Source organism: Sapajus apella, unplaced genomic scaffold (genome assembly GCF_009761245.1).
Source record: "Sapajus apella isolate SASKATOON/1434 unplaced genomic scaffold, GSC_monkey_1.0 scaffold12, whole genome shotgun sequence".
Classification (NCBI taxonomy): Eukaryota; Metazoa; Chordata; class Mammalia; order Primates; family Cebidae; genus Sapajus; species Sapajus apella.
In genome coordinates, this window is record NW_022436952.1 from 7,334,613 (window position 1) to 7,346,998 (window position 12,386).

Here is a 12,386-nt window from a genome sequence, read left to right on the forward strand (position 1 = left end):
TTTTTACACATCCCTCTAGTTCAGCAGCACTTCCCTCATCAGAGCAAAGTGGAATATTTTCAGAGTGACCAGAAGGAGAAGCCTGCAGGCACAGATGTCCCCTCCCAGTGCAGAGATGTTGGATTCTGTGGGTCTGTCCAGTGAAGTCTTTTTCTGCTTGGGGGCTCTTGGCATCTTGAGACAAACAGACCCCCGAAACCTACAAGCCCCAGAAAAGACCTCCAAGTAAGGTCTAGGTGTGGTGACAACCGGAGATCTGACATATCTCACAGACCCAGCGGAGCTCTGTCCAGGTCCAGCACTGATGAGCACGACAGATAACTGAATTTCACAAACCACACCTCAGACAGGTGCGATGAGAGCGAGTGCCCCAGACAGAGGGGGATGAGGGATATCAGCAGATGGTATGCCCCACACAGAAGGAATGGCAGGGTCCCAGGCAAGGGACAAAGGGGACAGAGAAGCAGAGGTGAGAGTTTAGTAAGTTATCCAAGTCCACTTCGAGAGGATGCATTTGAATTTGAATTTGAATTAGTCCTACTGTAAGAATAGAGATAGATTCTAAAGTAAATACATTTGGGGCGACTTGCTAGTGTTCTTGAATAGCCATTTTAAAAACTGTTTTTCATTTTGGATGATTCATTTCTTATTGTGAAATTTACATAACGGGCTGGGTGCAGTGGCTCATGCCTGTAATCCCAGCACTTTGGGAGGACAAGGTGGGTGGATCACTTGAGGTCAGGAGTTTGAGACCAGCCTGGCCAACATGCTGAAACCCTGTCTCTACTAAAAATACAAAACTTAGACAGGTGTGGTGGTGTGTGCCTGTGGTCTCAGTACTGGGGAGGCTGAGGCAGGAGAATTGCTTGAACCTGGGAGGTGCAGTTTACAGTGAGCTGAGATTGTACCACTGCACTCCAGCCTGGGTGACAGAGACTCTGTCTCCAAAAAAAAAATGGCCAAGTGCAGTAGCTCATGCCTGTAATCCCAGCACTTTGGGAGGCTGAGGGGAGTGGATGACCTGAAGTCAGGAGTTTGAGCCTGACCAACATGGTGAAACCCCGCCTCTACTAAAAATACAAAAATTAGCCAGGTATGGTGCCTCACACCTGTAGTCCCAGCTACTTGGGAGGCTGAGGCAGGAGAATCACTTGAACCCGGGAGGTGAAGGTTGCAGTGAGTTGAGATGGCACAATTGCATTCCAGCCTGGGCAACACAGCGAGACTCCATTTCAAAAAAAAAAAAAAAAAAAAAGCCAGGCGAGGTGACTCACGCCTGTAATCCCAGCAGTTTGGGAAGCCAAGGCAGGTGGATCATTAGGTCATCACAAGGTCAGGAGATTGAGAACATCCTGGCCAACATGGTGAAACCCCATCTCTACTAAAATACAAAAATTAGCCGGGCATGGTGGTGCTCACCTGTAGTCCCAACTACTCAGGAGGCTGAGGCAGAAGAATCAACTTGAACCCAGGAGGCAGGGGGTGCAGTGAGCCAAGATCATGCCACTGTACTCCAGCCTGGGCGACAGAGTGAGACTCTGTCTCAAAAAAAAAAAAAATATATATATATATATATATATTACATATTATGTTAATATTATATATAAACATAAAATTAACACTTTTAACCATTTGAAAGTGTATTGTTCAGTGACATTAAGGATATTCATATTGTCGTGCAACCATCAGTCACCACCAGAACTTTCCCATCATCCCCATTGGGACTCTGTACCCATCTAACTTAACTCCCCACTGTCCCTCTCCCCAGCCCCTGGCAAACACCATTCTACTTTCTGTCTCTATGGATTTGGCTACTCCAGGTGCCTTATACAAGACGATTCATTACTTATCCATGCTTCCTTCCCTTCAGTAACAGATTCCCAAAAGGAACTGAGTTAATTCACAGCCTCCAAAGCTGAGGACAGGCATCAGAGGTTTTAGAACCACTGGGGTTTGAGAAAGACCATGGAACACCGCCTAACAGAGCCCTGGAGAGAAGCGCATGCGCCAGCAAACACTCTGGGTGGGAGGTGACACCTGAAGGAACTCTCAAGGGTGTGCAGGAGTCCACGAGTTTGGCAAGAGCAGCGGGGAGCTGCGGTGTCCTCTCATGTGCTGTTTTCTGTCTTTTTCCCTGTGTCCTCCAGGTCTCCAGTTTGAAGGACCCGATGCTCCCGTCTATGAGGTGAGTCCTCCTCCCAGCCCGTTTGCACTTGGCGTCTTGTCCTCATTCCCTCAGCTGTGGCTGGTCTCAGCCTTTGATGGAGCCCCTGTCCAGAATCAAGATCAGACATGAGCCCAAGGCGGGAGGTGAAGGAAGGGTGTGTAGCAGATGTGATTTTTCCAGCCTCGGGAGTGGCTGGAGTTCCAGAGAGGACTTCCCAAGCCACAGTGACAAATGGGACCCCTTGGCTGCTGCTGCTTCTGCTGCAAGAGGAAGCGGCCACTGCAGCCACGGGCTCCGGCACTGCATGGCCTCTGTCAGGGTTAGGGCTGGCAGGACAGAGGGTGCTTGTGCCCTGCCTTCCTTTCCCCACTTTATGTAGCTCCACATCAAGGTCTCAGGGTGCTATATCTGATCAGTGAGATGCAAATCATGCCCAGAACCCCAACCAAGAGGAGTGTGGGAAGTGTGGTTTTAGTTTTCTACCTTTACAGGCTAGTCAGAGGTTGGAATAGGTGACGAGTGAGCAGATCGCCGAGGCCTCTGCCACCTGTCACCATTGAGTTCTTGTTTCTCTCTGTTGTCTTCTTTTTTTGAGACAGGGTCTCACCCTGTCACCCAGGCTGGAGTGCAGTGGTGCAATACTGGGCTCAAGTGATCCTCCCACATCAGCCTCTGAGTAGCTGGGACTACAGGCACATGCCAACAAACCTGGTTAATTTTTTTTTTGAGACGGGGTCCTCACTCTGTCACTCAGGCTGGAGTGCAGTGGTGCGATCTCTGCTCACTGCAACCTCCACCTCCAGAGTTCAATCGATTCTTTTGCCTCAGCCTCCCAAGTAGCTGGGACTACAGGCATGCACCACCACACTCAGCTAACTTTTTGTATTTTTAGTAGAGACAGGGTTTCACCATGTTGGCCAGGCTGGTCTCAAACTCCTGACCTCAAGTGATCCATCTCAATCTCCCAAAGTGCTGGGATTACAGGTATGAACCTCCACACCCGGCCCCTGGTTACTTTTTAAAAATTTTTAGCCGGGCGCGGTGGCTCACGCCTGTAATCCCAGCACTTTGGGAGGCCGAGGCGGGTGGATCACGAGGTCAAGAGATCGAGACCATCCTGGTCAACATGGTGAAACCCCGTCTCTACTAAAAATGCAAAAAATCAGCTGGGCATGGTGGCGCGTGCCTGTAATCCCAGCTACTCGGGAGGCTGAGGCAGGAGAATTGCCTGAACCCAGGAGGCGGAGGTTGCGGTGAGCCGAGATCGCGCCATTGCACTCCAGCCTGGGTAACAAGAGCGAAACTCCGTCTCAAAAAAAAAAAAAAACAAAAAAAAAATTTTTTAAATTTTTAGCAGAGATATGGTCTTGCCATGTTGCCCCGACTGGTTTTTAACTCCTGAGCTCAAATGATCCTCCACCTCTGTCTCCCAAAGCCCTGGAGTTACAGGTATGAGCCACCGTGCCTGGCTACATTGTCTTCTTCGTAGTCCTGCTCTGGGCCGGAATCCCCCTGCGTGTGGCTCCATGCTTTTCCCCTCTCTTCCACACTGGAATGCAAGCTTCCTGAAGGCGTTTACTGTTGTTTTCCCAGTGCCTATAACTGGATTTTCAAAGTGTCTGTTGACTGACTAGTGTCAACAGTGTCAGAAGCGGCACTGTCCAATTTCCTCTAATAGAGAACCGTGATGACTCACAGAAGGCAAGAGAAGAGAGGGGCTGTGGGGTAGCAATGGGGTGGAGAGGATAAGCCAGTTCCAGATGCATTCTGGAGGGAGGGCTGAGAGGACTTGCCACTGGACGGGCAGTCTGTGTACAGGAAAGGACAGAGCAAGGAGGATTCCCCCCACGGCCTGGGACAGCTGAGTGGATGGAGGTGCCATCCACAAGGCAGGGGGAACACGGGGTGAGGGTGGGAAGAAACAGGTTTATAGAGAAAAATCAGTAGTTCCATTTTGAAGACGGCAAGTTTGAGTTGCTTGTGAAATGTCCCAGCAGTTGGATCTCAGAAAGGTGAGACTTACAATGTGACCCCACCAGCAAAGGAATGGGTTTTAAAGCCACAGGAACAGATGAAATCTAGCAGGAAGGTGTGGAGTAAGATGGGAAAAGAGGCTGGGCGCGGTGGCTCACGCCTGTAATTCCAGCACTTTGGGAGGCCAAGGTGGGTGGATTACGAGGTCAGGAGTTCGAGACCAGCCTGGCCAACATGGTGAAACCCCGTCTCTACTAAAGATACAAAAAATTAGCCAGACGTGATGGCACACGCCTGTAATTCCTTGCTACTTGGGAGGCTGAGGCAGGAGAGTCGCTTGAATCCGGGAGGCAAACGTTGCAGTGAGCTGAGATCATGCCACTGCACTCCAGCCTGGGTGACAGGCAAGACTCTGTCTCACAAAAAAAAAAAAAAAAAAAAAGAAGGAAAAGGAGTCCAGGACTGGAGTTTGAGACCAGCCTGGCCAACATGGTGAAACCCAGTCTCTACTAAAAATACAAAAACAAATTAGCCAGGTGTGGTGGCTTATGCCTGTAATCCCAGCTACTCAGGAGGCTGAGGCAGGAGAATCGCTTGAACCCGGGAGGCTAAGGTTGCAGTGAGCTGAGATGCTACCACTACACTCCAGCCTGGGTGACAGAGCAAGACTCCATCTCAAAAAAAAAAAAAAATCCAGAATGAAGGCCTGAAAAACTCCATTTAGAGATATGTAGAGAGAAGAGCAGGAGCTGGCAAAGAGAGGTCAAAGGTGGAGTAAGAAGTCACGAAGAATGGAACCCTGCAGCTGAGAGATGTGAATATTTCCAGAAATGGGTCCTTTCATACATGGGGCCCTAGGACTTGGGGGGTTGGGTACAGGGGCACTAATATAGTGCTCCCTGCAGAGCCAGCCCTACACTGTCAAGGGAGCCCTGGTGCTTCTCCCTCACCCTTATGTGCTCTGGCCTGTGTATGTACCTTTCCAGAGAGACATTTTCTGGTCCCTGCATTTAGCATCATTCTACCTCATCCAACCTAGGTCACCCTGACAGCGTCTCTGGGGACACTGAACACCCTTGCTGATGTCCCAGACAATGTGGTGCAGGGCAGAGGCCAGAAGCAGCTGACCATTTCTACCAGTGACCGGAAGCTGTTGAAGTTCATCCTTCAGCATGTGACATACACCAGCATGGGGTACCAGCACCATAAGGTGGACATAGGTGAGAGCCTGTCCTTGGGGTGCCAAATGCTTATGGATCTGGAAGATACCTCTGGGCCCTCTCAAAGTCTTCCTCCTCCAGGAAGCCTGCCTGATTTTAAGACCCCTTCCCTCTTTCCTCCTTTTTTTTTTTTTTTTTTTTTTTGAGATGGAGTCTCACTCTGTTGCCCAGGCTGGAGTGCAATGGCACAGTCTCAGCTCACTGCAACCTCTGCCTCCCAGGTTCAAGTAAATTCTCCCAGCTCAGCCTCCTGAGTAGCTGGGACTACAGGTACTTGCCACCCAGCTAATTTTTTTGTATTTTTAGTAGAGACAGGGTTTCACTATGTTGGCCAGGCTGGTCTAGAACTCCTGACCTCATGATCCTCCTGCCTCGGCCTCCCAAAGTGTTGGGATTACAGGCATGAGCCATGGCGCCCAGCCTGGGAGCTAATGTTTTAAAAACACTTGTATGTGCGAGGCACTCCAAAAATTATTTAATGTTTACACCAATCCTATTTTTTATATATATATATATATATATATGTTGAGAAGACATATGAACTTAGGAGGCATTCAGCACATTGCCCCAGGGACACAGCAAGGCAGAAGCTGGAATGCCAGAGACTCTATGAGGTCCATAATCTCATCCCAGCCGGGACTCTCCCTACCGAACCTGCCCTCCCCTGTCATGCTCACTTCCTGGGGTGGCCTGGAGTTTGATCCAGACATGATACTGCCTGTGCTCTGACCTTATTTCTTCCTCCAGTGAGTCTGGAGTCCAGATCTTCAGTGGCCAAGTTTCCAGTGACCATCCGCAATCCTGTCATACCCAAGCTCTATGACCCTGGACCAGGTAAGGCCCTTGTTCTTGGGGCCCCATGGTGGCACTCTGTGAAGCTATTGAGAAATTCAGAAGGGATCACTTCTGAGATGGAGGAGAATTGATCAAATGACAGCTCTGATGTGCTCCCTGACAACAAGCTTCATTTGGAGGAAAAAAAAAACTCTAGGACACACTCCCCTAAAATTGCTTAATGATTTTTAACTTATTATGGGGTTTGTGCTAATTTTGGGAAAAAAGCTAATGAATTATAACATTTTAATAAGTAATAATAAAAAAAAGAGTGGTACTGAATGAAATTGGAAATCCAGATATAAACCCAATACATGTTGGAATTTCACTGTGTGATAAAGACAGCTTGTCTGGCTGGGCGAGGTGGCTCACGCCTGTAATCTCAGCACTTTGGGAGGCCAAGGTGGGCAGATCATCTGAAGTCAGGAGTTCAAGACCAGCCTGGCCAATATGGTGAAACTCCATCTGTACTAAAAATGTACAAATTAGCTGGGTGTGGTGGCAGGCACCTGAAATCCCAGCTACTCAGGAGGCTGAGGCAGGAGAATCACTTCAACCCAGGAGGTGGAGGTTGCAGTGAGCCGAGATTGCACCACTGCACTCCAGCCTGGGCAACAGAGCAAGAATCTGTTTCAAAAAAAAAAAAAAAAAAAAAAAAAGCTTGTCAAATTAAAGGAGGACAACAAATGAACAAATTAACAATGGTTTTTTCAGCAAATCATGTGAGATAATGGTGCAGCTATATGAAACATAGAAAGTTTTAATCCAAGTGTGTTGGCTTGTACCTGTAATCCAGCTGACACCTGTAATTTCAGCTACTCACGAGGCTGAGATGGGAGGATCGCTTGAGTCTGGGAAGTCGAGGCTGCGGTGAGCCACGATCGCCACTATACTCCAGCCTGGGCAACAGAGTGAGGCCCTGTCTCAAAACAAATTAACAATTGGAAAATAATTTTTTAATTAGAAGTAAAACTTGAATCCATGTCACATACCAAGATAAATTCCAATAGATCAGATATCTAAATACATTTTAAAGTACTAGAAACAAAAATGGAGTCTAAAAAACACTCTTAGGGTATAAGGCATGACACAAAACTCAGAGACCGTAAAAAATTAAAAATATCAAATATATAAAATTTTATATATTAAAATTAGCAAATTTTAATTAGTAAAGTCAAATGACAAAGGCCAAATTGGGAAAAAAATCTTCAACTCACATTAAAGACAAAGGTCTCATTAGAGCAGCTATGAATCAATAAGAAAAGAACACCCAATAATGGAAAAATGCACAATTCAGAAAAAATTAAATTCAGCAACACGTTTAGCCATTAAAATGTATGCCCACTCTCACACTGAGAAAGGTGCATATGAAAACTACTTTTGGCTGGGCATGGTGGCTCAGGCCTAGAATCCCAGCACTTTGGGAGGCTGAGGCTGGTGGATCACCTGAGGTCAGGAGTTTGAGACTAGCCTGGCCAACATGGTGAAACTGGATCTCTACTAAAAATACAAAACTTAGCTGGCGTGGTGACACACGCTTGTAATCCCAGCTACTCAAGAGGCTGGGATGGGAGAATCGCTTGAACCTAGGAGGTGGAGGTTGCAGTGAGCTGAGATCGTGCCATTGCACTCCAGCCTGGGTGACAGATCAAGACTCCTCCTCCTCAAAAAAAAAATCATATCAAAAGGTTTTGGACAGGGTTAGAAAAACGGCATATCAACTGCTGTTAAGAATGTAAATCGGCACCTCTCTGGAGGGAATTTGGCAGCATCTATCAACATTTTAAATGTGTATATCCTTTAGGCTAGCAATTCCATTTCTAGAAATTATCCTACAGATATTTATATCTGTGTGAAATGATATTTGTTCGAGGTTATTTACTGCAGCACTGTTTGCAATGACAAAAAACAGAATGGGCCAGGCACAGTGGTTCACGCCTATAATCCCAGAACTTTGGGAGGCCATGGTGGGCAGATCACTTGAGGTCAGGACTTCAAGACTACCCAGGCCAACATGGTGAAACCCTGTCTCTACTAAAAATACAAAAATTAGCTGGGCATGGTGGCACACGCCTGTAGTCCCAGCTACTTGGGAGGCCGAGGCAGGAGAATTGCTTGAACCCAGGAGGTGGAGGTTGCGGTGAGCTGAGATCGCACCATTGCACTCTAGCCTGGGTAACAAGAGCGAAACTCTGTCTTAAAAAAAAAAATCCAAAAATTAGCTGGGCACGGTGGTGCATGGCTGTAGTCCCTGCTAGGTTACTTGGGAATCTGAGGCAGAAGAATCACTTGAACCCGGGAGATAAAGGTTGCAGTGAGCTGAGATCATGCCACTAAAGTCTAAGTGACAGAGCAAGAACTTGTCTCAAAAAAAAAAAAAGTGCAAAAGGGCAGCACAGGGGGAGGGTTCTGGAATGACTTCTGTCCAAACGACTTCTGATTTCTGTCATTCTTGGAAAGTGGCTCTGTGCATTCACCCACAAACAGGGAGGAGTGTGGCTTCCAGCATGCACTAACTCCAGCTGGCCCCACGCCACGTGGACATGGCAACTGCACAGTCAGCTGCCAGTTCCCTGTTCAGTGGCTGAATCCCAAACACACTTGCAGCTCCAGCTGCATCATCATGGGGTCTTTTCCATAGGAAAGCTGTCCCCTCTCCAGTCTCTTATACGTCACATGCCTTAAGATGGGCAATTCGGTCCAGGCCTTGCAATCTCCAAGTAGACCTATTTCTAACCATGTCATCCTAAGGATAGAGATCAGGTAAGCTTTTCTGTAGGAGTTGCAGATGATGGTAGAAGCAAGTCTCAAGATTTGTAGATGTCTTCTCCTCTTCCTGGGCTCTGTGACCCTCCATATTGAACGCTTAGATGGGCAAACTCTGTGCATCTCAACTCCTAAAATTAAGATGAGGGCCAGGTGTGGTGGCTCATGACTATAATCCCAGCACTTTGGGAGTCCGAGGCAGGCGGATCACGAGGTCAGGAGTTTGATACCAGCCTGGCCAACATGGTGAAACATCTCTACTAAAAATACAAAATTAGCCAGATGTGGTGGTGCATGCCTATAATCCTAGCTACTTGGGATTTGAGGCAGGAGAATCATTTGAACCTGGGAGGCAGAGGTTACAGTGAGCCGAGATTGCACCATTGCACTCCAACCTGGGCAACAAGAGCAAAACTCTGACTCAAACAAACAAACAAACAAACAAAAGATGAAAGCAGGAAACAAGAAAAGTGCTAATAGGCAGGTGTAAATGAAACATTCAGACAGACAGTGGGGAGATGGCATAGTGGAACCAACAGAACCAGGAAATGCAACACATTGAGTATGTTGTAAATGTCTTTATTTTCTTTTTTTTTTTTTTGAGACGGAGTTTCGCTCTTGTTACCCAGGCTGGAGTGCAATGGCGCGATCTCGGCTCACCGCAACCTCCGCCTCCTGGGTTCAGGCAATTCTCCTGTCTCAGCCTCCTGAGTAGCTGAGATTACAGGCATGCGCCACCATGCCCAGCTAATTTTTTGTAGTTTTAGTAGAGACGGGGTTTCACCATGTTGACCAGGATGGTCTCGATCTCTTGACCTCGTGATCCACCTGCCTCGGCCTCCCAAAGTGCTGGGATTATAGGCGTGAGCCACCGCGCCCGGCCTAAATGTCTTTATTTTCTAATGCAACTAGCAAACTCTTATTAAGCACCTCCTGGGTACAAGAGGCATAAGGCCCACAGACACTGACAGGTTATGGCATAAAGAAGCCATCAGATCAAAGCAGGAAAAGACAGTGAAGCTTCCTACAGGACAGAGCTCTGACACCCACTGTTTTCTGCCTAGAGAGGAAGCTCAGAAACCTGGTTACCATTGCCACCAAGACTTTCCTCCGCCCCCATAAGCTTATGACCATGCTCCGGAGTATTCGAGAGTATTACCCAGACTTGACTGTGATAGTGGCTGACGACAGCAAGAAGCCCCTGGAGATTAAAGACAATCACGTGGAGTATTACACCATGCCGTTTGGGAAGGTATGTCCCTCTCAGATTGGGGGGCACCTGCATTCCAGGACAAGAGGGCCCCAGGGTCATGTTCTACCCTGGATGGGGCTGCTTCCTCAGGGGTCTTCCCAAGGAAGCAGAGTCCAGGAGTGGGAGTGGGTGAGAACTGTCCCCTGAGTCCCCTTGCTGATTCAGAGAGAAATTGGGTCACCCTCACTTTTCTGCATTCATGAGGTAGTTCTTCCACCTTGCCTAATTTTTTTTTTTTTTTTTTTTTTTTTTTTGAGATGAAGTCTTGCTCTGTTGCTCAGGCTGGAGTGCAGTGGTGTGATAGCTCACTGCAACCTCCGCTTCCCAGGTTCGGCCAATTCTCCTGCCTCAGCCTCCCGGGTAGGTGGGACTACCGGCGTACAGCATCACACCCTGCTATTTTTTGTAGTTTTAGTAGAGACAGGGTTTTACCATGTTGGCCAGGCTGGTCTCAAATTCTTGGCCTCAGGTGATCCATTCACCTCAGCCTCCCAAAATGCTGGGATTACAAATGTGAGCCACCACGCCCAGCCCCTCATTTCAATTTTTTAATTTTTCATTTTTTTGAGCTAGAGTCTTGCTCTGTCACCTAGGCTGGAGTGCAGTGGTGCAATCACAGTGATCATGGCAGCTTCAACCTTAAAGGCTCAAGCGATCCTCTCATCTCGGCCTTCCTAGTAGCTGGGACTATAGACATGCACCATGATGCCAGGCTAATTAAAATTTTTTGTAGAGATGGGTCTCACTGTGTTGGCCAGGTTAGTCTTGAACTCTTGGGCTCAAGCGATCCTTCCACCTAGGCCTCCCAAAGTGCTGGGATTACAGAGATGAGCCACTGTGCCTCAGTCCTTATAAGCAGCTTGAGGTCTCTGACATCCCAAAGATTCCTGAGATGTAGAGAAATCTCTCCTCTCCATGATTCCACCCAAGCTAGGGTCTTGGTCTCTCTCTCCTCTTTCTCTCTCTCCCTCTTTCTCCTTGACTCTCTCTCCCTCCCCACTTTTTCTCTCTCCCTCTTCCTCCCTTCTTCTCACCCTCCCTCTCTTTCCTGCCACCTCTTGCTCTCCCTGCTACTCTCTCTCGCTCTCATTCTCTTCCTCCCTCTCTCTCCGCCTTCCTTCCTGCAAGGACACAGGAGGAAATGAATATTATACATACCAGATGTCCCTCAAACTTGACATCTTACAGGAGACAAAAGGAGAGCCATAGAAACTGTGGCAAAAAGGGACTTCAGCCAATTCATATAGGCCACAGAGCCAAGGGAAGACTTTCTAGCCTTTCTTTGTCTCAGTCTTTGATGCGGTAGTCCCTGTCCCTTCCAGACTTTCTCTGAGACATGGACTTCCTTCAGCCCCGTGGTTCTCAGCCTCGGCTGCACAATGGATTTGCTCCCACCAATTCTGATGGAATTTGTCTGGAGTGCATGCAGCCTGGCTGTTGGGAATTTAGAAAGCTCCCCAGGTGATTCCGATATGTAATATGGGCAACCACTCATCTAATCTCATTTCATCTACAGGGTTGGTTTGCTGGTAGGAACCTGGCCGTATCTCAGGTCACCACCAAATATGTTCTCTGGGTGGACGATGATTTTCTCTTCAACGATGAGACCAAGATTGAGGTGTTGGTGGATGTCCTGGAGAAAACGGAACTGGATGTGGTAAGGGACAGTTGTCAGTTTCACCCAGCTGCAATCTGTAGAGTTGGACAAGTGGGGAGAAGAGAGGGAAAAAATATATAAAAGAAGAGGAGGTGGAGGGAGAGGGCCTGGTACAGGAGGTGAATAGGCCAGTGCAACCCAGGTGGAGAGTGCTGAACCAGCTCACACCTCTACACTGACTTTTCTTTGAGCAAATTACACCCCCATCCTCATTTGCAATTGTGTTCTCCTTTAAAATGGTATGTTTAGGCCGGGTGCGGTGGCTCAAGCTTGTAATCCCAGCACTGTGGGAGGCCGAAGCGGGTGGATCACGAGGTTAAGAGATCGAGACCATCCTGGTCAACACGGTGAAACCCCGTCTCTACTAAAAATACAAAAAATTAGCTGGGCATGGTGGCGCGTGCCTGTAATCCCAGCGACTCAGGAGGCTGAGGCAGGAGAATTGCCTGAACCCGGGAGGCGGAGGTTACGGTGAGCCGAGATCGTGCCATTGCACTCCAGCCTGGGTAACAAGAG

General features: G+C 48.1%; 1 protein-coding gene across 1 annotated transcript in view; it reads left to right on the forward strand.

Moving 5' to 3' along the window:
* The window catches only part of B4GALNT2 (beta-1,4-N-acetyl-galactosaminyltransferase 2), a 29,744-nt gene that overhangs the window by 13,363 nt on the left and 3,995 nt on the right, over window positions 1-12,386 (forward strand). The window contains exons 5-9 of the mRNA XM_032279920.1: window positions 2,148-2,185; window positions 5,181-5,361; window positions 6,109-6,195; window positions 10,026-10,213; window positions 11,730-11,870. Coding sequence (XP_032135811.1) covers window positions 2,148-2,185; window positions 5,181-5,361; window positions 6,109-6,195; window positions 10,026-10,213; window positions 11,730-11,870 — 635 coding nt within the window. The remainder of the gene's footprint in view (window positions 1-2,147; window positions 2,186-5,180; window positions 5,362-6,108; window positions 6,196-10,025; window positions 10,214-11,729; window positions 11,871-12,386) is intronic.